Below are 26216 nucleotides of genomic sequence, written 5' to 3'. Positions count from 1 at the left end.
AGGGATCGTGGCTGACATGGCGGAGGACCTGCAGGGCGGCGATGCGGGTGTCCCACAGCATCCAGTCCCCAGTACGAGCCACAGCAGCTTTCCGGAATACGAGCTTCCCGAGTTGCACACGCGGGTGTTCCATGTGGGCTCCTTTGGTGAGCTGTGGCGCGGCCGGCTAGGGGCCCAGGACTTGTCGCTGAGCGAACCGCAGGCAGCCGAGCAGCCGACCGACGGAGGGGCATCCAACGAAGGCTTTGAGGATGCTGCGGTAGCCAGCGATCTGGGCTGCAGTCTGGAGGCAGCGGCAGAGCTGAGGGTCGTGTGCGGGTGAGTGTGCGGCTTCGGGGCTTTGCGTGGATCCCTCAGGGGTCAGCCTCATCCTTGCGCTTCTCAGAGACCCTTAACCTTCGTCCCCCTAAACCCTTTCCGGAAGGCCGGAAGAGATCCTAGGGTCCAAAAGCACTTTCCTGAGGGTGGATCCATAACGGGACTTTACAACTGCACGAAAGACTTCTATTCTGTGATCTTTAAAGTGCTTGTTGAAGTAACAGCGGTATATATCTGTCATTGTTATTTGGACAATGGAAGTACCTGAGGATGGAGGAGACTTAAACAGAGCCGGGTTGAAACCTTGATTAACCGTGCTTTCTAGCGGTCCTCATGAAAATGTTATTGCTAAAATTTCCCTAAAAGTTTCTTACCTGGAAATAGAAATATAAAAACTAACTTGTAGCGGTCCTTCTCCTTTTGACAGTACTGGCTGTCTTCAAATGGACATACACCCTTTTCGGTATAACACTGGCACAAAAACCATTGTCTTGAATTCTGGCCTCTTTTGAGCTGCCTGCTGGATTTCATAAGACTTAATTATTCAATGATGTATGTAGGACAAGCTCTGACCTGCCGTTGAAAAATGCATGGCTGATCATAAAACGTTCCTTTTCCTTTCTCCGTTTCCCAACCTCCCTCTCTCTAAGCCTTGATAAACTGAGATGCCTCGGGGAAGATGAAGACCCGGAAGTCATCCCAGAGAATACTGACCTAGTGACTTTATGGTATGAGTTTTGTTTTGTTATATGCTATTTGTTTTGGTGCTGGAGATGAAACACGACCTACTAAACTACAGTTAGCCTTTCTGCTGTTTATCTGAATACTCTGAATGTTTTACTCTACCACTTAAAATTCAACCATTAGTTTGGTGTCCTGGTTTTTGGCTGTAATCCCAGCCCTCAGGAGGCTGAGTCAAAACTGATATAAGTTAGAGGTTCGCCTTAGCTACCTAGTGAGTTCAACGATAATTGATGACTGGTTGTTGTTGTGGTGGTGGTGGTGGTGGTTGTTTTAAACATTTGGACATCCTTTCTTTAGCTCTGTGGCTATGGGATACAATTGTGTGTGTTTCCCCAGGCTCTTCCATTCAGTAAATCACAGATACTGTGCTAATTTAATTTACCCATCAGTTATGTAGCTCCAAAAGTACCATTCTGCAATAGGGTGATATTCTTTAAAAAAAAAAAAAAAAGATTTATTTAATGTATATGCGTACACTGTCAATGTCTTCAGACACACCAGAAGAGGGCATCAGATCCCATTACAGATGGTTGTGAGCTACCATGTGGTTGCTGGGATTTGAACTCAGGTCCTCTGGAAGAGCAGTCAGTGCTCTTAACCACTGAGACACCTCTCCAGCCCTAGGGTGATATTCTTACATCTAAAGAAAAACATTAAGAACACAAAATCCCTAATATCCACTACATATTCCAATTTGCATTGATTTTTTTAATGTAGACTTTATCTACTTAGATTTGGAATGCAAGCTTAAATACTCAGATAGTGTGTCTCAAAATACCCGTGGTAAAGAAGGAATGGTGACCTACACCTTTAATCCCAGGGAGGCAGGAACAGGCAGATCTCTGAACGAGGCCAGCCTGGTCTACATACTGAGTTCCAGGCCAGCTAGGGCTATATGATGTCTGAAAAAAAGAAACAAGCACTGTTATTTTGCTTCTTAATTTTTAATCTTCAATGGAGTCATTTTATTTGTAAAATACTATAAAAATCAATTCCTAATCCTGGGGCAGTAGCTAAGCACTCAGGAAGGCTGAGCTAAAGCCATCACCATGAAGTCAAGGCCAGACTAAGTTCCAGGCCAACTTGAATTAAATGTGAGATTCTGTCTCATATATACTAAAATAATAATCCCTTCTTAAATGTAATAATAACAATAAATTACTAAAGAGGAAAAAATTAAACCAACAAGCTAACGTAATAGAAGTCCAATTTTTATTGCAAAATTCAGACATAAAAATGCTGTCAACTTGTAAAAGTTTCTAAATGCCTTTTTTCATTTTACAGATTGCTTATCACTTATTACAGATCCATTTTAGCCTGCTTAACACATTTTCAGCACCATTACTCAATGATATATAATATTAGAAATTTATAACTTCTGTTGTAGCCCACTAATTTAAACAGCCTCAACGGTGTTCAGTCATTCCTGAGTCCTTTTGTTATTCCCATCAAGTATTTGTAGGGAGGAGGTGTGTTTGTGTTTGTATATATTTCTGTGTATTTGTGTATTCATGTTTTCTTTGTGTGTGTGTTCAGGTTTTTGTTTTTTGGTTTTTTGGTTTTTCGAGACAGGGTTTTTTTTTTTTGTTTATTTGTTTTTCGAGACAGGGTTTCTCTGTGCAGCCCTGGCTGTCCTGGAACTCACTTTGTAGACCAGGCTGGCCTCAACTCAAATCCGCCTGCCTCTGCCTCCCGAGTGCTGGGATTAAAGGCGTGCACTACCACGCCCGGCCCAGGTTTTTTGTATATTTGTGTGTGTGTTGACAAAAGAGTCTATTCCTCAGCTAGTGTTGGAAAGGTATTGTATTTAAAACTTAAGAAATTAATCCTAGCCGGGCGTGGTCACTCGGGAGGCAGAGGCAGGCTGATTTCTGAGTTCGAGGCCAGCCTGGTCTACAAAGTGAGTTCCAGGACAGCCAGGGCTATACAGAGAAACCCTGTCTCGAAAAACCAAAAAAAAAAAAAAAAAAAAAAGAAAAGAAATTAATCCTAATAACCTTGTAAAATGTTGGACATTTTGCAAAAGTCTAAATCTAGCTCTATGTTTGTCTTCCCTAAAACTCTTTCACTCAGTAACTTTATTTTAAACCAAGGTCTCATGTAGCCCAATCTGGGCTTGAACTATGAACTCTTGATCCTCTTGCCTCTGTGTCCCAAGCGTTGGAGTACAGATTACACGATCATGCCCAGCTTGGGAGACAGATCTAGAAACTGTGTTATGACTAGCAGTTACTGCGTCTAAGCCTTTCAACTGAAGTAGGCTGGATCTACGTTAAACCATGCGTGTACAAACACCTGTTATTTTTGGTGTGCTTGTTTAAGATATGGATACTTAGCTGGGCGTGGTGGCGCACGCCTTTTATCCCAGCACTGGGGAGGCAGGGGCAGGTGGATTTCTGAGTTTGAGACCACCTGGACTACACAGTGAGTTCCTGTACAGCCTGGGTTATTAGGCAGAAACATAACAAAACAAAAAGCTCTGAGGAAGGATCAGAACAGTGAGGCGCTGACAGAATAACAAATGGAATGGGGCTAGGTGGTAGAGCAGATAGCTGTAAGGGGCGTCCTACCCTAGGGCGAGAGTGCTGAAGGAGGTTCTTTCTTCCCCTAGATTAAGACCCACAGCCTTTCAGAGAGGGCCTGCCCGTGTTCACTAAGTGGCAGTGATGCTGCTTTGTAGAAATCCCTGTGCCAGGAAGAGCTGTTGAGGGCAGCTGGTGGGAAGGGAAGCCACTGGGCGCTAGGTGCTAGCGCAGGAGCTGGGTATTGACGCCGAGAAGCCGTGTGCACTTTAGGACTGTTCTGAGCTAACTAGCATGTCGCCAGGAAGCAAAACCTTCCCTAGAGTGCTACATGCAATGCAAGTTCTCTCCTGTATTTATACACTTAATGAGTACCAATTGGCAAAGAAAAATATTTAAACTGCCAAGGTCCGTTTCTACAGAAGAGGTAAAAGTGTGTGTTTGTAGACAAGAGCCAGCTGGTTAGCTGCTGTACCCAGCTTACCTTCCTTCCAAGATTCCCATAGTGTGGCTTGGCTTTCTTCATCCACAAGGATGCCTTGAGAAGCACCGACTCAGCCTTCAAATGAGCTTCATTATTCTACTGTGTGGGTCTCCCATATACACCTATATGGATGTGTTTAAGATAATAGAAATGTTTTGCAAGCTAAACGTGGTGGCTTACATTTGTAATCCTGCACTTGAGAGGCTAAGACAGAGAGATCATGAGTGTTAGGCCACCCTGGACTGGTGAGACCTCATCAAAAATTAAACTAAGCAGGGTGGAGGTGGCATACGCCTTTAATCCCAGCACTTCAGAGGCAGAGGCAGGGAGATCTTTGTGAGGTTTTTTTTGGGGGGAGGGGGTAGTTTTCGAGACAGGGTTTCTCTGTGTATCTCTGACTGTCGTGGAACTCACTTTGTAGACCAGGCTGGCCTCAAACTCAGAAATCCGCCTGCCTCTGCCTCCCAAGTGCTGGGATTAAAGGCGTGCGCCACCACGCCCGGCTTGATCTTTGTGAGTTTGACTCCAGCTTGGTCTACATAATGAACTCCAGGACGACCAGGGCTACACAGAGAAACCACATCTCAGAAAACCAAGAAAGTAAAATAAAACTTAAAAAATAGATAGCTCCAGAGGAACAACAAAATTGCCCTTTGGCTCACACACACAGACACACATACACACACTCACTCTCTCTTCCTTCACCCCCCCCCCACAACTTGGTTTTCAACAAAGAAAATGTATGCCTGCATTTGAGTACATAAACATGGGATACAGAAACCCAGCAAGGGAGCCCATGTGTTTTACAAATGCACAGCACTGAGGAGGATGCAGGGAGCTCCTCTGAGTCCTCTGGTGATGGTGATGTAAGGCTGAGGAGAAGGCCCTGCTCATCTGTCACTGTTTATCAGCACCCAGGAAGCTGAGTGACACCATTACTAGACTTGAACAGGTAATAGGTGCCACTCCTCAGAGCCACCCTTCTCACTTGTGGAGAGAAGTAAGTTGAACACTGTGAGTCTTGTGATCTGGTTTGGGATTTGAAGAATCCAAATAGAAGGCTTCAGAGATGGCTCAGTCAGGAAAGTACTTGCATGAAGTCTGAATTGGATCCCTAGTGCCCACATTAAGAGAGACAGTGGTGCACATCCCAGTGTGCATGAAGCAGAGACATAGGGGTCTTGAGAGCAATACAGTAGAAGGATGGCTTGGGTTAAGAACACTGGCTGCTCTTCCAGAGGACCTGGGTTCAGTTCCTAGCAGCCACATGGCACTTCACAATCATCTGTCATTCTGTTTCTCAGAGAGCTAATGTGTACTTTGCCTTCCATGAGCATTGGGCACTCATGTGGTATACAGACATGTGCATAGGCAAAACACCCATTTACACAAAATAAAATAATAATTTAAAAATAATGACAAGATGAAGCCAGGTATGGTGTTATCAAGGCCAGCATGGTCTACAAGCTCCAGGCTAGCAAGAGCTGTATGCTTAGACCCTGCCATGAGTATTAATTAATTAAAAGAATGAAGCATGATAAAGATACCCACTGTCAACTTTTGGCCTACACACACACACACACACACACACACACACACACACACACGTATCCACACGCATCTGTATCATATGCACATAAAAGTATCCATATCTTTTTTTGTTTGTTTGTTTTGTTTTTTGAGATAGGGTTTCTCTGTATAGCTTTGGCTGTCCTGGAACTCACTTTGTAGACCAGGCTGGCCTCGAACTCAGAAATCCACCTGCCCCTGCCTCCCCAGTGCTGGGATAAAAGGCGTGCGCCACCACGCCCAGCTAAGTATCCATATCTTAAACAAGCACACCAAAAATAACAGGTGTTTGTACACGCATGGTTTAACGTAGATCCAGCCTACTTCAGTTGAAAGGCTTAGACGCAGTAACTGCTAGTCATAACACAGTTTCTAGATCTGTCTCCCAAGCTGGGCATGATCGTGTAATCTGTACTCCAACGCTTGGGACACAGAGGCAAGAGGATCAAGAGTTCATAGTTCAAGCCCAGATTGGGCTACATGAGACCTTGGTTTAAAATAAACAAAACCCCACTCCAGTAAAGGAACTCAAGTTCCTGAAGGGTTAATGCCAAGGTTCGGATAGGAAAAGTAGAGAATGAGGTTTGAATACCTGTGGTTCCACAAACCAAGTAATGCGTGACCTCCCCCCCTATCAAAAATAAAAGATCAGCACTTGGCAGGCAGAGGCAGGTGGATCTCTTGAGTTCGAGGCCAGCCTGGTCTACAGAGTGACTTCCAGGACAGCCAGGGCTATACAGAGAAACCCTGTCTCGAAAAACCAAAAAAATAAAAATAAAAGATCAGAGCCTGTCGCATGTTTGGAGCAACTTGTGACTATTTGAGCAACAAAATAATAATAGATTTTAACCCATGGAATAAAATGAGTGAGTGAAATTTGTACAAATAGAAATGAGCAAATGAGCAGGGACAGGTTATTTCGCAATAGAATTCCAGTGCAGGATAGGAGCACCATTAGGCATATACCGTAGTAAATGGTGGTGGGGGTGTCAGATGGGTGCTAAAATTCCTGCGTGAAGAAGCAGTGTTCGCATTGTCTCAAAGTACCTCCCTCCAAATCTTTATCCATTTCAGAGAAAATAAAGTATTGTTCTAGTTGAGGCACTTGGGAGAGAACTGAACTGAACTGATGCAAACGTTCTTAGTAACATGGTTTACTAACACCAGACCCTTGAGATGGGCTGCACCCCCAGGAGGTGCATTAGTCTTGTAAATGGTCTGAGCAAGATGCTGTGTACTCCAGTCAGTCACATTTAAACTGAGTCAGCTAACTTAAAGGGCATTCAGTAAACTCTCAATCAGTTGCACTCTTCTACAGTGTCAGGATCATGAAGGAAGGCTTAAAGAGACCAATGGAAAACTAGTGCCCTGTAGATAGAACTCTGGAACAGGAAAACAAAGAAAGCTCTAAATTAAGAGTTGTTGTGATCTGGAAAACATCTGTAGCTAATAATCATTGTGCTGATGTTAATGTCAATTCATGATGTGACCATAGAAGACATTAGGAGGAGGAAGCTTGGTGGAGAGGGAGAAGTAGTATAGTCTTGGTGTTATTCTTGTAATTTACGTCTAAAAGAAGTTTAAAATGAGAAGTTAAAAGATTGGGTCTGGTCAGTGTAGCCCAGTAGTAGAGTGCTTGCGTAGCATATGTGAAATTTTGGGTTTGATTCCTAGCCTTGCTTAAAGCGACAGGTGTTAAATCTTCTATGCTAAGGCGTAGGGATGCTCAGTGGTTAGACGCACTTGCTGCTCTAGACTCTTCCTGGTACCTACATAGATGCTCACAGCTCTGGAGGTCAGGTTCCGTCTCGTAGGCACCAAGTACATGTGGTGCCCAGGCATATATGCAGGCATTCACACACAGAAAAAATATATATACATATATTCCCCTGAGACAGGGTTCTCTGTGTAGCCCTGGCTGTCCTGGAACTCACTCTGTAGACCAGGCTGGCCTCGAACTCAGAATGCCACCCGCCTCTGCTTCCCAAGTGCTAGGATTAAAGGCGTGCGCCATCACCACCCAGCAAAAAATAATTTTTAAAGGATACTTTAAGTAAATATTGTAGAGAGCATGCTGACCATTTTATTTCTGTGTCTCTTGTCAGTGTGAGGAAGGGGCTTTTGGACTATCGAGAAGAAAACATCACAATAGATCGCGCCTGTAGACAAGAAACATTTGCTTATGAAATGGTAAGTCTCAGCTCTCCCACTCCCGGCTCCCAGGGTGTGTCATAGACTGTTAGTGACCGAGCATTACCCACAGAGCAGAAGGGACCACCCATCTGACTCCTTTAGCTCTCTGCTGACTTTCCCTTTAGTTCAGTCTGTCAGTTTTAGGACAAATTCACCTGTCTACCACCCTGTCCCTGGAACTTTTTGTTGTTCTTGATTTTATCTTAACATATATTTTTCCCGAGAGAGTGTCAGATTTTGGAACTTGCTATGTACCAGGCTAACCTTGACTTCTCAGAGTCACCTGTCTGTCTCCTGAGTGCTGGGATTAAAGGCATTATCACCATGCCCAGCTTTTTAAACTGTACTCTTAATTCTGTGCTTCATGAATGAAACTCAAAGTGGAAATGGCAAGTGTTAAAGAATGAGGCCCGTGGCTGGTGAGATGGCTCAGTGGGTAAGAGCACCCGACTGCTCTTCCAAAGGTCCAGAGTTCAAATCCCAGCAACCACATGGTGGATCACAACCATCTGCAACGAGATCTGGCGCCCTCTTCTGGAATATCTGAAGACAGCTACAGTGTACTTACATATAATAAATAAATAAATCTTTAAAAAAAAAAAAAAAAAAAAGAATGAGGCCCTAGGAGACATGATGGTTCAGAAGCAGTCACATGCCACACTTGTAGGCACTTGATAATGTGTAAGGGCAGCTATTGGCTTCCACCTTTTAGCCTATGGTACAATTACAGAACAAAATCCACTTTAACGGGTCATGGTGTTCATGCCTGTAATCTGAGCACTCTCAAGATGGACAGGAAGTATCCCTGCAAGCTGCCCCCTAGCCTGGTCTACGTAGCAAGGCCCTGGGACGGTAGCATATGGGGATGGGACACACTCAAAGTACACTCTACATTAACTTTGTTGAAAATACCCTAATGAAACCTAGGATCATAATATGAAAATAAAAACAATTGTTAAAAATTAATAAAGTGAAAACATTTTTGTCTATTTCAAGGGTTCAGTAAAGTGACAACTCAGGCTGGCAAGATAGCACTGTAGGCAGAATGCCTGCCACGGGGCCCCATAATTTGTCAGCTCCCCAGAACCCACATTGTAGAGAAAAGGAACTAATCTTCAAAAGTCTCCCTGCAGCTTCTCCACTCTCACCGTGGCATGTTTTTGCACACATGCACACACACACACACACACACAAGATGTAATAAGTATTTGAGGCTATAGTGATGGCTCAAATGGACTGCTCTACCAGAGGACCTAGCTTTGATTCTGAGCACCCACATGGTGGCTAACAGTGGTTTCTCACTCCAGTTCCAGGGGGATAAATGCCCTCTTCGGGCCTCTGCAGGTATTACATGTACATTATACAAAGACACACTTGCTGCCAAAGTACCCATATACAGAAAAAAAGAAAAAACAATGTAATACAAATTAAAAAAAAACCATAAAACCAAAAACTTAGGCATGGTATTGCTCACCTTTAAATCCCAGCATTCAAGAGGCAAAAATGGGCAGATCTCTTGAGTTTGAGGCCAGGCCTGTAGCAAATTCTAGGTAGGGCCACACAGTGAGCCACTGTCTCAGAAGTAAAAAGGACTGACTGGCCAACCATTAGGTACATTCATGATAATGTTTTTTTTGTTTTGTTTTGTTTTTTTGCTTTGTTGTTGTTTGTTTGTTTGTTTGTTTTTAAAGGTTTATTTATTTATGTTTGTGAGTGCACTGTAGCTGTCTTCAGACACACCAGAACAGGGCATCAGATCCCATTACAGATGGTTGTGAGCCACCATGTGGTTGCTGAGAATTGAACTCAGGACCTCTGGAAGAGCAGTCAGTGCTCTTAACCACTGAGCCATCTCTCCAGCCCTCATGATAATGTTTACTGTTCATAATTTCCAGAACTTTTTTTTTATTATGCCAACATAAATTCTATACCCAGTAAGGAACGACTTGGTCTCCTCTTTTCTTGGTAACCTCTGGTCTGTGTTCTGTCTATGAAATTGCTATTCTATATACCTCATGTGAGTGAACTTACATATTTTTCTTTTTTGCATTTTTGGAGACAGGGTTTTTCTATATAGCCCCACTGTCCTGGAACTAACTCTGTAGAGCAGGCTGGCCTTGAACTCAGAGATCCTCTTTCCTCTGCCTCCCAAGTGCTGGAATTAAAGTGGTCCCACCACCACCCGGCTACTTTTTTTCTTTTTGTATGGCTTGTTTAACATAAAGTTTAAAGTTTCATCCATGTTTTAGCGTGTATTAGAACTTCATTCTATGGGCAAATGAAAGTTTTTGTTACATGAATACACCATATTTTATTTGTTAATATGCTGTTGATTTTTAGCTATTTCTACCTTTTGATTATTATAAATTATTGTTACTGTGAATATTGGAGTATAAATATGTGTCTGGGTGTTACTTTAGTGACATACCTGGGTGATGACTTTGCTTGTCATTTTCTGGGCATGTGGTGATTCTGTATGAACACGCTGTCTTCCATAAAGAGCTGCACTTTCTAGTCCCAGTAGTAATTTGTGATGCTCCAGTTTCTCCAGCTCTTTTTCAATCCATATATTGTTTGTTTAGAATAACCCTAGTAGATATTTTTCTTATTTTGTGATTTTGATTTGTATTCCCCTAGTGGCTAATGATGCTAAGCATCTTTTTGGGGTGGGGGGGGGTTCGAGACAAGGTTTCTCTGTGTATCCCTGGCTGTCCTGGAACTCACTTTGTAGACCAGGCTGGCCTCGAACTTAGAAACTGCCTGCCTCCCTCCCAAGTGCTGGGATTAAAGACGTGCGCCACCACTGCCCGGCTGGTTTCATAATTATATAGATGAGTGTGTGTGTGTACTTTTTTGTGTATGTTTGTTTTATTAAAACCTCAGACCTCGGGGTCTCACTGTATAGCCCTGGCTAGCCTGGAACTTGCTATGTAGAGCAGACTGATCTTGAATTGAGAAATCATCCCACCTCCATCTCCTCAGTGCTGGGATTAAAGGCCTGTACCACCCCATTGACATTCAAAATGATATGGAATAATAATACACGGAAGGTATTCAATATTTCTCTAGCACAGGCTGATATAAAGATAAGACACTTTAGAAACAGCAATTTCAGAAAAGGGTGACAAGAGCCGGGCGTGGTGGCACACGCCTTTAATCCCAGCACTCGGGAGGCAGAGGCAGGCGGATTTCTGAGTTCGAGGCCAGCCTGGTCTACAAAGTGAGTTCCAGGACAGCCAGGGCTATACAGAGAAACCCTGTCTCGAAAAACAAACAAACAAACAAAAAAACAAAAAAAACCAAAAAACAGGAAAGGGTGACAAGGTGAGTTTTATGCAGCTAAACAGTGGTATATAGATTCCATCCATCCCTCTCTTCCCCACCTCCCTCATTCCTGCCTGTTTCTTCTGAGGAAGCAGGAAACACACTAAGTGGTCTCTCAGCATTGAGGGCCACATGAACCCTTTTGTGAGCAGTCTGGAAAGGAACAGAAAGACAAATTTGGTCTGGGCTGAGAGCTTGCATACTGTGCCCAAGGCTGTGGGTTAGACTTCCATCTCCATGGAAGTAGGGTGTCTCACTAGAATTACCATCTCGATTTCATCACATATGGTGAAATAATTAAGACATATAGTTGACCAGTTACCTAAAGCCAAAGACTTTAGCACAGAATTGGCCTTCTTTTTAGCACCTTCTAGAATTGCCCTTTTCTGCTTAGCTGGTGTTTACAACAGTGAGGTTGTCAGCCGTCAGTCAGTGCCTTCCCCCACTGGGCCATATGGACAGCGCCTGCGTTTACTTCTGATTTTAGTAGTTCAGTGTTTCAGAGAGCTCACGTGTGTGTAGACGTGGTTTAGTGGTTAGAGTCTCCTTTACTCTTCCCAAGGATCTGAGTTGGCTCCCAGCGTCCATATTGTTACTGATATCTAGTATCAGTGGTGATGGGGACACTTTGTATGATTTTAGTCCCTTGAAGTTGGTGGTCTGTCGTATAGACTGGCTCCTATCGGGGGGAGGGTTTTGCTTATTTATGTGCTAGTCTCTAGCGTTCACTGCTTCCACTGCCTGGTCAGTCCTGTTAGTATTGTAAAATACAAAAGTTCACAATTGTTTTGGTTTTTTAAACTCCCAGCTTTTGTTGCATATAATTTAGGATCTTTTTGTTCGCTGTATGTCTGTCATTGTATATCTCACTGCTGTATGGCAACGTTTATCAACATATAAATACCCTTCTATGACTCATCTTAATGGAAAGCCTGTTTTGACTGAAAGTAAAATAGCCTATAGCAATTTTCTTTTGCTACGTACTGTCGTCTCCCCTTTCACTTTCACCCTGTGTGTTTGTGTCCTTCTCGCCCCACCCCCACCCCCTAGGGTTCTCTGTGTAGCCCTGGCTGACCTGTAACTCACTCTGTAGACCAGGCTGTCCTCGAAGTTAGAAATATGCCTGCCTCTGCCTCCCAAGTGCTGAGATTCTGAGATTAAAGGCATGCACTACCACTGCCTGTCTCTGTGTCTTTATATCTAAAATGAGTATCCTGTAGATAACAGCTGAATAAAGTTTTTGTAATCCAGTCTGTCAGTAGGGAAGTGTTCTCCATTTACAGCTACACTGGTTCCGGGGAGGGGAGGAAGGGCTTCCTGTAGCACCCAGCTCTTAGCTGTCCTTGTGCCCTGCTCTCCCATCACTTCCTTGTTTAGATTCTGATTTTTGCTGGGTATGTTGAGTCCCACCTCCTTCCTTTTCAGCATACATTGACAGTATCTTCTCGGCATATCTACTGCGCAGCTTCACTTCAGTCTGAAGGTCTGCTGTTGCAGATGCCTCCTCACCTCTGTGTGCCTGCATGCGTCTTCATCTCCTGCATTCCTAGTGGAGACATACTTTTTAAAAAAAAAGATTTATTTAATACTACATGTAAGTATACTGTAGCTGTCTTCAGACATCCCAAAAGAGGGTACCAGATGGTTGTGAGCCACCATGTGGTTGCTGGAATTTGAACTCAGGACCTTCAGAAGAGCAGTCAGTGCTCTTAACTGCTGAGCCATCTCTCCAGTCGTGGATACACACCTTTGCCGGATACAGAATTCTGGATAACTGTTTCCTTTCATGGTTTGAAGTGTAATATCTGACTTGTTTCTTGTCTTTTTCTCTGATGAGAAATCAGCTATTAAATCAGTTGGGGAAGCTGATTTCCTGCAGTTAAAGTAACTGGTTTCTATTAGTTCACTGGCCATGTTTATAATAGCTGGCTTAGCATCTTATTTTATTTGCTTTTTGTCTTAGCTAGGGTTTTATTGCTGTAAAGAGACACCATGACCAAGGCAACTCTTATAATGGAAAATATTTAGTTGGGGCTGTCCTACAGTTTCATCATGGTGGGAATGAACAGACTGTGCTAGAGGAGCCAAGAGTTCTCCATCTTGATCTGCAGGCAACCAGGAATGAGAGTCTGGATCTCACTGGTCAAACTTAAAAGTCTATTTATGAGACCTCAAAGCCCCGCCTCCACAGTGATACACTTCCTCTAACAAGATTACACCTCCTCCAATAAGGCCGCACCTCCTAACAGTGCTACTTTCCCAGCATTTACAAACCACCACACTTTGATTCAGTAGACTTCTATTTACATATGACTGTAGAATTTGCTTGTAGGAATAATTAGTTACCATGTTACATCTTTTTTAACATTCAGAGAGAGTGGGTGAGACCACTGGGCAAGCGTACATGTACATATACACCTGCCACAATTTATAGTCCTCTCCTTCCCTGTAGGAATTTCTGGGATCAAGAACTCAGGTTGTGGGCTGGAGACATGGCTCAGTGGCTAAGAGCACTGACTGCCCTTCCAGAGGTCCTGAGGTCAATTCCATCTGTAATGAGGAACCGACTGCCCGAAGACAGGGACAGTCTATATACATAAAATAATAATATATATACATAAAATAATACAGTCTATATACATAAAATAAATAAATACATCTTAAAAAACAAAGAAAGAAACCAACCAACCAACCAACCTCAGGTTGCCAGGCTTGACAGCAAGTTCTTTACCTGCTAATCTATCTGCCAGCTCTCTTTTTTCCTTCAAGACTCTATTTAGCTCTGGCTGTCTTGGAAGTCACTTTGTAAGCTGATCACAGGGATCAGCCTGACCATACCTCCCTAGTGCTGGGGTTACATGTTTTATGTATACATTCCCAGAAACAACTCTGTAAAGTATTTTCTGTTACTACAATAGGTAAAACTGAGCATAAAGAGAATAATGGTTCACTGGGCAGTAGTGCTGTGCACGCCTTTAATCTCAGTAGTCAGGAAGCAAAGGCAGGAGGAGCTCTGAGTCTAAGGCCAGCCTGGTCTACAGAACTAGTTCCAGAATGGTCAAGAATATACAGAGTAACTCTGTCTTAAAAAACTAAAAAAGAAAGAGGAAGGGTGGGGGATGGGAGAGGAGAGAGAGAGAGAGAGAGAGAGTCAGTCAGTCAGTCCAGCTGGGCATTCCTCACTTTGAATTAGACATCAGACCCAAGGTTGACTGGAGTCCTCGCTGCCTCATAACTGAGTTACAGTGGCTGATTTCAAGGTCTTGTTTTCTTTCTTCAGGAATCTCATGCACTAGGAAAAAAACCTGCAAATCCAGCAGACATGATTGAAGAAGGAGAGTGTATCCTATCTGTGAACATCTTATATCCTGTTATATTTAATAAGGTCAGTGATGAAACCTTGTTTCATGGCTAAGTATCTTTGAGTATTAGGGTTAGAGCCTAGGACTCCATTGCCTTCTAGAGAGGCACTTTATCACTGTGAAGCCACAAGTCCCTAAAAGGACCTTTGGCAAAGCTTTTTTTTTTTTTTTTTTGGTTTTTCGAGACAGGGTTTCTCTGTATAGCCTTGGCTGTCCTGGAACTCACTCTGTAGACCAGGCTGGCCTCGAACTCAGAAATTCGCCTGCCTCTGCCTCCCAAGTGCTGGGATTAAAGGCGTGCGCCACCACGCCCGGCATTGGCAAAGCTTTTAAGACAAGATGTATTTGTGAGTTTATTATTTTAATAAATGTTCCAACAATTTCAAAAGTTAAATTTACATCTTTTAACCAATGATTAATTACACTCGAGCTTGTAGCCGACTTTGCAGTAAAAACTGAAAGTCTGCATACACCTCCATAGTGATTCTAATTCTATGAATTATTGAGGGGTTTTGTTTATTTGGTTGGTTTTGCTAAATAGTTTGTTGGTTGTGGAATGGAATAAACTTTGTTGAGATGCTTGGAAGTTCCTTTTTGATACAAATGCATAACAAGGATGCCAGTGTTTCTTTTGTATTGCCTGAGATGACCACCTGGAAGGAGGCAGTTCACGAAGGGCTAGGTTAGCATCTGTATTAGAGAAGCTTGAGCTGAGGAAGTCCTCGCATGGAAGGGTGAGCACTTTAGGATTGGTTGGTCTGAGCTCTGGGCTGCAGGGTTGTAAACAGTACTCCCATTCCCACCATTCCACATGCATGGTAGATACCACACACTTCTACCAAAAAGCTCGCTCTTTGTAAGAGCTTAATAATGATACAGAATCTAAGAGAACACAGAATGTCAACTCATGGATGCGATTTGTTTTTAGTATTATACTAGGCAGTGCTGTACTACAGAACCCCGACTCCAACCCTAAAGGATAGGTCAAATTAAGAAAATTATGCAAGGCAACCATGCCTTTAATCTCATCACTTGGGAGGCAGAGGCAGGTGGATCTCTTGAGTTTGAGGCCAGTTGGGTCTACAGAGTATGTTCCAGGACAAAAAGAATAGAAAAGGAAAATTAGTAACTTCTTTTAACATGTCTTGGTAGGATTTGTGGTTAAGTGGTTTTGTAAAATGGGCACTGTTACTTTACTGTTTAACTTTAGCACAAAGAACACAAACCATACCAGACGGTGTTGGTACTGGGCAGCCAGAAGCTCACAGAACTCAGAGATTCAATTTGCTGTGTCAGTGACCTCCAGATTGGTGGAGAATTCAGCAACGCTCCAGATCAAGCCCCCGAGCACATCAGCAAAGTAAGATGACCTTCCCTTTCCCCCTTAAAAAGAAGGAAGTAGCAGCATAGGCTGCTCCAGCCTATGCTCCAGCAGGGTCCTAAGTGCTGAATGAGTGTTCTCATTGTCCTTGTAAAGAAGCAATTACGGGAGAAGACATTAAGGTGTTCAAGTCACTTCTAGTGGAGGTTTATACAAGTGTTGTATGATCAACAAAACTGTATGTGTTTCCAAAATGAGGCATTAGTTATGGTAAGGGCATGCATGTATCTATCTATCCATCCATCCATCCATCCATCCATCTTAAAACAGAGAGTCTCATTGTGTAACCCAGGCTTGCCCAGAACTCACTATGTAGCAGAGACTAACACCAAACTCACAGCAGTCTTCTTGCCTTAGCCTTCTTAACAATCGGATTATTCTTATGCGTTGCTATGCCTAGCTCTAGATCATTTACCTTTTCAATGTTTTCTTTTTCCTTTTCTTTTTCCTATTTTGTTTTGTTTTTTGAGACAGGGTTTCTCTGTATAGCCCAGGCTGTCCTGGAACTCACTTTGTAGACCAGGCTGGCCTCAAACTCAGAAATCTGCCTGCCTCTACCTCCCAAGTGTTGGGATTAAAGGCGTGCGCCACCCCCCCCCCCCCCCGCTCTTTCAATGTTTTCTTACACTTTATTTGTATATGTTTGCAAACAAGTGTATGCCATGCTGATGTATGGAGGGCCAGGGACCACTTGTGAGCGTGGACCCATCATCCCTTCTACCTTTAGCACCCAGTGATCAAACTTAGGTCCCCCAGGCTTATTACCAGTCACTTTACCTCCTGGGCCATCTCACTAGCCCTTGGACCCTTATTTTAGATAATAGCTTACTGTTCTGAATGCACACTAAAAAGACTGGTTTGTGTTCTAGCAGCCAAACAGGACATGGAGTACTTAATTATTATTTCTTAACTATACAGCCAGCCCTGAGGATTCAGTGACTTGTATAGTGAGGATCCTGGCCATCCCCTTCAAGTTTGGTGTGATTCAGGATTGAGACCTACTATAACATGGCACAAGAACAGAAACCCTGGTGTTGTATGTCTTTAGTCCTATCACTCAGGAGGTAGATCAGGTAGATCTATCTCAGAGTTGGCTGCCAACCTGATTTACAGAGTTCTAGGAGAGCAAAGGCTACACAAAGAAATCCTTACCCCCTCCCCCCAATCCATACTCTTAAGAGTTACTGGAAATTGAAAAGGTTTTGTAAGAAAGCTGAAAATAAAAGAAATGGCAGGAAAATAAGTAACTAGAGATCCATGTCGTCGCTAGGAACGCATCAAGGCGACTGCTGTGGTTTCTAGTTCTGATAGAAAAGTACCTGCTCGTGCAGGCTGCAGAGGGAAGCACCAGTGATGCTAACAATCTGCGTTCCTCTCAAGTCTTAGAACACACATTTAAATCAGGCCTAATGATTAAAATAGTAATAGGATAAAGCTGAAAAAGAGCTATATCTCTCCCTGTGTGTGTGTCCAAGCAGCAAGGTTTTATTGAGTGTTAGCAGAGAGGTACCAGAGAGGTCTGGTATTCTTGTGGTTTTATAGTGTATTGTGAATGTTTGAATTATGAATAGGCTTTCATTGAGTACTGTCTGTTTTTTTGTAGGACCTCTACAAGTCGGCTTTTTTCTATTTTGAAGGAACATTTTACAATGACAGAAGATACCCAGAATGCAGAGACTTGAGCAGGTACTATTCTCAAAGCATCTTCCCAAAGCCCTTGGAGGAAGGGATTCACTCTGTACCCCTGGATAGCCTAGACCTTGGTTCATCCTCCTGCCTCTGCCTCCCAAATTAAAAACCAGTTACTATACAGCTGTTTTTAGTTCCCTTTTTTCCCCTTGAGACAGGGTTTCTACCCATCTGTCTCCCAAGTGCTGGGATTAAAGGCTGTGCCGCAACACCCAGCCTTTTTCTAACTCTTAGTGACATCTGCATAAATCTTACCACAGTATCCCTCCTTCAAGGGATTGTTAAGTTTGAATGGCTCATACCTCTAAAAAGATTAGGCACACTAAAGTACTCATTATTAATCTCAGATGATAACTGTTCAACTTTTTTTCTTCAGTTTTAAAGATTTTTCATTAAGGGGGTGGGGGGGTGGGGGGGCACACTGTGTGCTGTGAGAAAAGAAGCTCAGATCCCTGGAGTTAAGAGTGTCGTGGCCTGTGGGGGAGCAGTGCCATTTACCCACCCGCTTTTCACTATTTTGTCTGTATGTCTCATACGTATGGATGTGTGTTTAGGTATATGAATATGAAAGTTCATCTCTAATAGCGTTTATTAGCACTGTTTTGTGGCCATATCCTCCCATGTAGGGGTTCCAGCCAGTTTTATTGCAGTTTTCACACCTGTTCTCGAGTTTTAGCTTCTGTGGGTCAATAACTATCAGTGCTTGCCATAATTAGTCATGTCCCTCTGTCCCTCTGTCCTGTCCCCTCCCACCCCTCCCCACCCCCAGTTTTTCAAGACAAGGTTTCTCTGTAGCCCTGGATGTCCTGGGACTTATCAAACCAGCCTGGCCTCTAACAGATCTCCATCTTCTTCTTCCCAAGTGCTGGGATTAAAGGTGTGCATCACTGCCACTGCCACCACCACCCAGCACCAGAATTAGAATCTGAAGCGAAGAGATAACCACACTCTAATCTCCGTACATGTTAAAGTTTTTGTTTAAAAACAAAACAAAGCTGGGTGGCGGTGGTTCCCGCCTTTAATCCCAGCACTTGGGAGGCAGAGGTAGGATGATTTCTGAGTTCGAGGCCAGCCTGGTCTACAGAGTGAGTTCCAGGACAGCCAGGGATATATAATGAGACCCTGTTTTAAGACACAAACATACAATATCCCAAGAATAAAAAAGAACTACTACACAGATGAAAAGTTTGGTGTCTAGTCCCCCTACAAACTCCCTCCCTGGGGAAGGAACATCTTTTTCTCTGGGAATTTGGGTATCTGTGTGTGCTGTGGCATGTGAGCAGAGAAAGCTGGTGGGAGGGAGGGTCTTCCAGGGTCACCATATTTGATAACTACTGGTTTCAAATTCAGTGCTTCTGCTCCAAATGTTTATTAACCACTATGATAACCCTTCTAGATGGCAACCATGCATTTAATTAATAGGCCAGATTGTATGTGATTGCACACAACCTTTTCTGTTCAAGTTCTAATAGCAATGCTCTATACTTGCCCTTCCCCAAAACAGAACTATTATAGAATGGTCGGAGTCCCATGATCGAGGATATGGAAAATTTCAGACTGCTAGAATGGAAGATTTCACATTTAATGACTTGCATATTAAACTTGGCTTTCCTTACTTATACTGTCACCAGGGAGACTGTGAGCATGTGGTTGTCATCACAGACATAAGGTATGTGACATCATTCAGAATATTTTACCTTGAAGATGTCTTTTTAATAAAAGGGAGTTGGGAGGAGGAGGAGATAGCTGCATGTGCTGCTGGAGTGGAGAGGCCAGAGGACTCTTGCAGAAGCGGGTCCTGATAGTGAGCTCAAGTAATTGCACTGGGCAGCGTCTACTTTCCTGTCTCTCACAGTGCAAGAGTGTACTTTACCAATGTGGCTCAGCTTGGATGCAACAAATACATACTTTCTATGCAGCTGGAAATGGAGACAATTTTTTAAGGAAAATTTAGACTAGACATGGTAGTGTGGGCCTATAATCCCAATACTTGGGAAGCAGAGGCAGGCTGATTTCTGTGGATTGTAGGCCAGCCTGGTCTATGTATCATGTTCCAAGTCAGGCAGAACTACATGAGAGAGAGGATTGAAACCCTGTAATTTTTAAGTTTCTCAATTTAATCATAAGCTTAGTCATTCTATAGTGGGAAGTTGAATAATCAATTTTCAAACAATTGAATAGTTTAGAATTGAGGGGCTGAGGAAATGGCCTACACACACGGGCATGTAAAGAATCTTGTGCACCTATCCCAGACACAGAAAACCCAGAGTATTCCACTAACTACACTGCTGTGTTAAACTCTGATGGTGGAATACATGAAAAAAACAAAACACTATATGCAGTAATTCTTAGAATGTCACAGCATGTTAACAAAGGGAATTGAGAAATCAGCTCTGTATTCATTATGAAAAGCTCTCTGGGGAAAGTGTTCAGTGATGTAGGTGATTGCCTGTTAGTCAGCAAGCTAGACAAGGCCTCTGCTACTAAGCGACAGCCCCAGCAGTGAGTATTCTGTAAGATACTGTCTGCATAAATGACAGGTCAGCCATGTTGCAGTAATGTTGCAACATGTTGCAGTAATGTTGCTGGAGAGCAGGTCCAGGTGCATTTCAGTATCTTAATGTGTTTTCCTCATCAAAGGCTTGTGCACCATGACGACTGCTTGGATAGAACACTGTATCCCCTCCTTACCAAGAAGCACTGGCTGTGGACCAGAAAATGTTTTGTCTGTAAGATGTATACAGCTAGGTGAGTATCGCTTTTTTCCTTCTGGTTTTCACAGTCACTTAGTACTCTGGAGAGCTTTCGATTTAGACGTCATGGTTTTATCTACTACAGTCAGTGCAGTTTGCTTAAAGTTAGCATATTGTTTTGTACAAAGACTTGAACCCAGAGCCAGCTGCCTGCTGATGAGCATGTGCACACTAAGTTATACAAGGAAACATCCATGAGGTTCAAAACAGACTTGGCGGTTGTACGGAGCCATGCTTCTTGCCTGTTGTTACAAAATCACTTTCATCTCAGTTTTCAATACAGAACTAACCAGCACATAAAGCCAGTAGGTTTTCTGTTTTGATCAGTCACTGCAACACGGATCTGGGAGGCAGGAGGAGCTGGAATGTAATGCTGGCCCGGACAACAGGATACAAAGTGAAAAGCTGGAGCATAGCGCATGGTAGAAGGCATGTGCAGGCTCTTTAGTCAGTCTTGACTAAAGACTCAGCACCTGGGGCTGGAGAGATGGCTGGGCGGTTAAGAGCACCGACTGCTCTTCCAAAGGTCCTCAGTTCAAATCCCAGCAACCACATGGTGGCTCACAACCATCTGATGCTCTCTTCTGGTGTGTCTGAAGACAGCTACAGTGTACTTACATATAATAAATTAAAAAAAAAAAAAAAAAAAAAAAGACTCAGCACCTTTAAAAAGGTCAGGGTCTCATGTAGCCTGAGCTGACTGACTGTCCTCAAACCTTGAATTTCTGATCATTTTCCTGCCTTCACCTCTTGAGTACATTCCCTTCCCCCTGCTGATTCTTATTATTAATCAGAGCCCAGAAGTTTGGAAACTACTCAAATAGTTGAGTATCTTCAGTTGGCTTTGAGTTCCATATCATAGTATTTATCTAAAGGATTAGGAAAATAGAAATGAAAATCCAGAAATTGGTTCAGATTTTCAGAAAAGTCTAAGAGAAACTTAATAAAGATTGTGATTTCATGTGACCAGTGACATTTGAATGCATGAAACAATCTCAGGTGAATATGATAGCCCAAACTGCCATGTTTTTATCCTCAAATCTCAATTAAAATGCCTGCATTCCCAAACTGACCAGTCTTGGCTAAATTAAGAATGATAGACAGTATCATGGCCCCTGTGCAGGGATGTCTGTTTGGATGTAGTCTTGAATCCGCTACATTGTAAAATAACTGGAAGAACATGGACATGGTCACTATGTAAAGAATTCTATACACTAACAAATACATGTAAGTTTGCCTCATTTTAAAGTGTCTGGGTACATGGGCACATGCTTATAATCCCAACAAGTGGGGCAAGAGGATCATGATCTTAAGGCAACTCTGGATTACATCAGTAAATTAAGGAAGTCCATTGGGGTCTGTAGCAAGGAAGCGAGGGAGAACTTAAAGGACAGTTATTCGGGCACTTTAGTGTGTGTGGAGCTGTCTAACAGATCATTTCCTTACCTTCAGAAGGAATCTCAGGTCAGTTCTGCAGCATTTCTTGTTGGTGTCCCTACTGTGTCTGCTGAGGACACAGTGAGAATGTTCTTTGTGTACTCGTATAGGACAGTGGTTCTCACGCCCCTAGTGCTGTGAAACTTTGATAGAGTGAGTTCTTCAGGTGGCGCTGACTCCCAGCTATACATTTTTTTTTTGTTGCTAACTCACAACTGCAATTTGGCTACTGATTGTGAGTCATAATGTCATAATCTGATCTACAAGTGAACTGCTATAACTGCTATGTGATCCCTATGAAAGACAACCACTATTAGAAAACACAAATCATAGAATGTTGAAGCATTAAAAAAAACTGCTATAATATACTTTTTTTCTTTTTTTTACACTACAGATGGGTGACGAACAATGACACCTTTGCACCAGAGGACCCATGTTTCTTTTGTGATGTTTGCTTCAGAATGCTCCACTATGATTCCGAAGGCAACAAACTAGGGGAATTCCTTGCTTATCCTTATGTTGACCCAGGAACCTTTAATTAGTACCAGCTATTTCCTACTACAGTTTAGTTACTATTACATTATTTATTACAAGGGGTTGTTAATGGCTTTTTACTTAAGTTGTTTATGTTACTGAGATGTAGAAACGCTTTTCTGTATTTTGAATATATAAACCTTGTCAGAAACACAACTTCTGATTCTTTTCTCCAAGGCCTATGCATTCTGTACCCTGAGTGGATTTTGCTAGTGATAGAATGCAGTTAATAATTCATCCCTTAGGGTAGTCTTTTTAAAGAAATCTTTGAAGGATGTGAGAGCTACACCTTCCAAGGTAAAGACCCTTCAAATATCTGTAGTAAGGAGAAATTTAAAACAACTTATTTGTAGTCACAATTTAACATTGGACAGACATAGGCACGTGAGATGACAATGAATCTAAGTCACACTCAGTATTAGTGAGGCCTTGTTTCTTAACAGAATCAGAAAGATAGATGCACTAAGTTTAGAATATCATTTAAAGCCATGGCCGGAGAAAACACTGGCAGACTTTACATTACCATGGGCATATCATGAAGCTTGGCTCACTTTTCATAATTCTAAGACAAAAAGCTTTTTCCTGGCTCAGCTCTTCCATCCTTCTGTTATTACAGTAAAGGCTTCTCTTTCTCAGCTATAGAAAAGAACACTTCTAAACAAATCTATCAAGATAGTTCGTGGAAACTTTTGGGGTACAAAATAAACATGTATAATAGTAATATAAAGTAGACTTTGAACTATTACTTTCTCTGTCCTAGGTTTAAATTAAATTCAGCCGAATCCTACACTTCTCTGGATGGTTAAGAACAGTTATCATATAAATAAACCAATGAAGCTTAAAACATCTGTTTAAAAGATTTTGAAGTTTAAAAGAAGGTGAAGCACGTTTCATGGACGTAAATGTTACAAATCCTGTTATGGCGACTGACGTGGAGCTGACAAGTGCCTGCCTGTGGTATGTCTGCAAGGATTCTCACTTAGTGCTGTAGGCAACACAGGGTACTATCTCCTTACCAAGGCTGACTCACATTGTGCCCAAGTTTCTTACTTTGTTTTGAACAGTGTTAAGTACCCTGAGAATTCTGCTGCATAATCACACATTCATGATGAATGGTTTTACTCAACCCCCAGAGAATTATTGCAGTTCAGGTGGATCTTGTACTAATGATTGTACTCTCAGAAAGTAAATTCCAGCAAGTTTTCCCTAATAACACACATAATGCCAACTACCCCATTTACTAGACAAAGATGACAGATAAACATTACTCTATGGAATCCTTATTTCTTTATTGAGAATGCTATTCTACTTCTTTTTCACCAAAAGTTCACACACCTTCCATTTCTTTGATGGTGAAGATGAAGAAAGGCTAGCCAAGTTACTGCAATTATCACTTATATTTACTCACTAGTTCACATCAAAAGTATTTCAACTTTATAAAGTTTACAAGCTATAAAGTCCCCGATTTTATGCCAATATCAATCTCTTAAATATAACATCATGTGTCACTTTAAGGACATAGGTAAATATGAATGGAGCAACTTTGTCAGTGAACATCCCTGTGGATACACCTGCATGGAAGATAGCTATTTTCTCAAGCGTCTTGCTTAGCTTCACAATTCTTTAAGAATGATTATTCTTGGCAGTTTTACAGCACGGGGCAGTCATCTCTAGTATCTGTTGGAGAATTACATGGCACAAATTTAAGCACATTTTTTAGTAACTCTCATTTCTTAAGGGTCTCAAGGTACAATTTTGCTATTTGCATATTCTCTGACCAATGGAATAAAACTCATTCATTGAAGCCCTTGTTCTGCATACAGGATGGCAGACTTGTCTTTGCCTGGCATCTTTACTCAGGTAAGTTGATCTGAGTCGGAACATTTTTAGTGTATCACATCACGGTCTTGGTAACTTCCTAACTAGAATAGCAAACGTGGTCAGATGAGCTCTGGCCGAATTGTTTATACATACAAGCTTGCAGCCAGATTTTCTCATTAGAGGGATATCTGAAGTTGATCCAAGCAGCTGAGAAATCAAAGTAGGTATCCATACATGCACATTATACATGCATACTCTATACACAGTGGGAGAGGTGGCTATCATTCACTAGATCTCTTAGTTCAGCCATTGTTGTTATCAGAGTTTTGAGAGTGATAGCTTGTCTGTGATTTAGCCTTACAGACAGAGTATTCCAAATTAAAAAAAGCAGCTGTGCTTCAAAATGAACATCCATGGTCAGAGCAAGGCAGCCTCCCAAGTAGCTACATAACCTAGGAGTGCCATTAATGTTCTGAAGTTGGATGTTCTATAACTAACACCTGTGGCTAGGGAAGAAAGGAAAGTCAACCCAAGGCAAATGGCAGTTCTCTCCCGAGCTTCCTACTGCATAGCTCCTGTATCTCCTAGCAGGGTCTCAGTGACAGCTAAGCAGAAGACTTAGCTTCCTTAGCAAGAAATCCAGAATTCCTTTAGGAATAATAACTTACTAGTAGAGTTTGGTAGAAAAAACTTTTTAATTAAAACAATTTACACATTGACACTTATGGCTTAACTAGAATAATTTTTGTCCAAGTTAAAAATGAACTAAGGACAAAGCAGAAGACTGGTGTGTATATAATGTACAGCGTTTGCTCAAAACAGTAGTTAAGTGGTAAAAGTCCAATTATTGAAGTAATTTTTACATAGATGAAAATAATTATCTGAGAAATCAAGAACATATTTAATCGCATCGCACAAAAACCCTGGTATGAAGTCACTTTCCAATGGAATTCCATAGCCTAAGGATAAGCTTTCCCCACTGACCTGATCCCTCAGAACACCCGTGACATGTCCTCCCTAAACTTAAAAGTGATAAGTTCATGTTTGTGTGTGTGTGTGTTTGTGTATGTTTGTTTTTTCTGTATCCTCTAATATGTCTGATAGAGAAACTAAAAATCCCATTCCAATATGGCCATGCTTTCAATTAAGTTAGTTTCCTTATTTATCATTTATCACTTATAAACATCATGGATTGATTCTAATTAAAAAAAGAAAACACACACCTTAATGAGTGACCTTCTTAATGAGTGTAAAATTCAAAACAAACTAGTTTTAGCTTTTTGTGATTAGTAGCTACAAAGGATTGTAAATGGACTTTCCATATATAGGTATACCAGTCCGTTCTCTTTAGTTCTAATGCCACTGAAATCCCAGTCCTAAAACTAAATTACTTTCGAAAGTAAACAAACTTGTACCTTCTATAACAACCTGGTGGCTATCTAGCTGTCATACAGACTACGCATTATTACAAAGAGGCAAGCTAATGTAGCACAATGGACTGAGGGTCACTTCTGATAAAAGAAGTGAGCACTTAGAAGTAACATTCACTTTATCAGCCATAAAAATGCTCCACTTCTAAAAAACCCACAACAGTGAAAAGACAGTCTGCTAAATCCAATATCTGTAAAAACTATGCACAAACCCCACGGTATTTGGGAAAGATTTATACAAGTAGCAGTTTAAAAATATAACTGCCCTACTACCAATTACACATTAACATACACACTAACTGAAAATACACTACAATCATGTCTATAAAGCAGGTTAACCTTTCTAAGTAGGTTTCCCTTACTCTTAAACTAAACGACGGAGCTGTTAATACTGCACACGGAAAATTAGGAATAATTGACTTTTACACAAATATAAAGGGTTTTTCTTTTCCCCCAACTACTTAAACATCAAAACCTATGTTTATAAAACTTTAAACCTTTCAGCAGCCTAAGTATTTCAAATGAAGTCACTCACAAGACTTCTCACACTCTTTACATTTGAAGTCTGCCGACCTAGTTATCTAGTGTAGACTCTTTCAGAGATATTTCAGCCTCTCTCTCTTCTCCAGGTGGCCTAAAATAAAGGGAGAAAAAA

General features: G+C 42.0%; 2 protein-coding genes across 5 annotated transcripts in view; one reads left to right on the top strand and one right to left on the bottom strand.

Moving 5' to 3' along the window:
• Positions 1–26169, top strand: Snapc3 (small nuclear RNA activating complex polypeptide 3). 4 transcript variants are annotated; one of them, XR_015047359.1, is made up of 10 exons: positions 1–318; positions 969–1046; positions 7743–7827; positions 14435–14539; positions 15727–15876; positions 17501–17583; positions 19091–19255; positions 20227–20334; positions 22171–23267; positions 24134–26169. XR_015047359.1 is itself a non-coding variant. In XM_021159284.3 (10 exons), the coding sequence occupies exons 1-9, from the start codon at positions 17–19 to the stop codon at positions 22316–22318; spliced, it is 1224 nt and encodes a 407-aa protein (XP_021014943.1). In that variant the 5' UTR covers positions 1–16; the 3' UTR covers positions 22319–22339; positions 23071–23786. The 4 variants fall into 4 exon arrangements, 3 of the variants coding, with proteins under 3 accessions (XP_021014943.1, XP_021014942.1, XP_021014944.1); XM_021159284.3 differs by lacking the exon at positions 24134–26169 and having other exon boundaries at positions 22171–22339; positions 23071–23786; XM_021159283.3 differs by lacking the exon at positions 24134–26169 and having other exon boundaries at positions 22171–23786.
• Positions 24808–26216, bottom strand: part of Psip1 (PC4 and SRSF1 interacting protein 1) — a 33821-nt gene continuing 32412 nt past the window's right edge. Inside the window, exon 16 of the mRNA XM_021159287.3 lies at positions 24808–26195. Within this exon, the coding sequence (XP_021014946.1) occupies positions 26135–26195 (61 nt within the window). The 3' untranslated portion in view covers positions 24808–26134. The remainder of the gene's footprint in view (positions 26196–26216) is intronic.

The sequence above is a fragment of the Mus caroli genome, unplaced genomic scaffold (assembly GCF_978045245.1).
Source record: "Mus caroli unplaced genomic scaffold, Mus_caroli_1 scaffold_6, whole genome shotgun sequence".
Taxonomy (NCBI): domain Eukaryota; kingdom Metazoa; phylum Chordata; class Mammalia; order Rodentia; family Muridae; genus Mus; species Mus caroli.
Note: the sequence above shows the minus strand (reverse complement) of the source record. Positions and strands in the feature narration are given on the sequence as shown.

What these genes read in the sequence shown, in the direction of transcription:
- Snapc3 (XM_021159284.3), top strand. Translation starts at nt 17, where the DNA reads ATGGCGGAGGACCTGCAGGGCGGCGATGCGGGTGTCCCACAGCATCCA. An exon ending in GAGCTGAGGGTCGTGTGCGG is followed by an intron (nt 319 to 968) that starts GTGAGTGTGCGG and finishes CCTCTCTCTAAG; the next exon opens with CCTTGATAAACTGAGATGCC. An exon ending in AAACATTTGCTTATGAAATG is followed by an intron (nt 7,828 to 14,434) that starts GTAAGTCTCAGC and finishes TTCTTTCTTCAG; the next exon opens with GAATCTCATGCACTAGGAAA.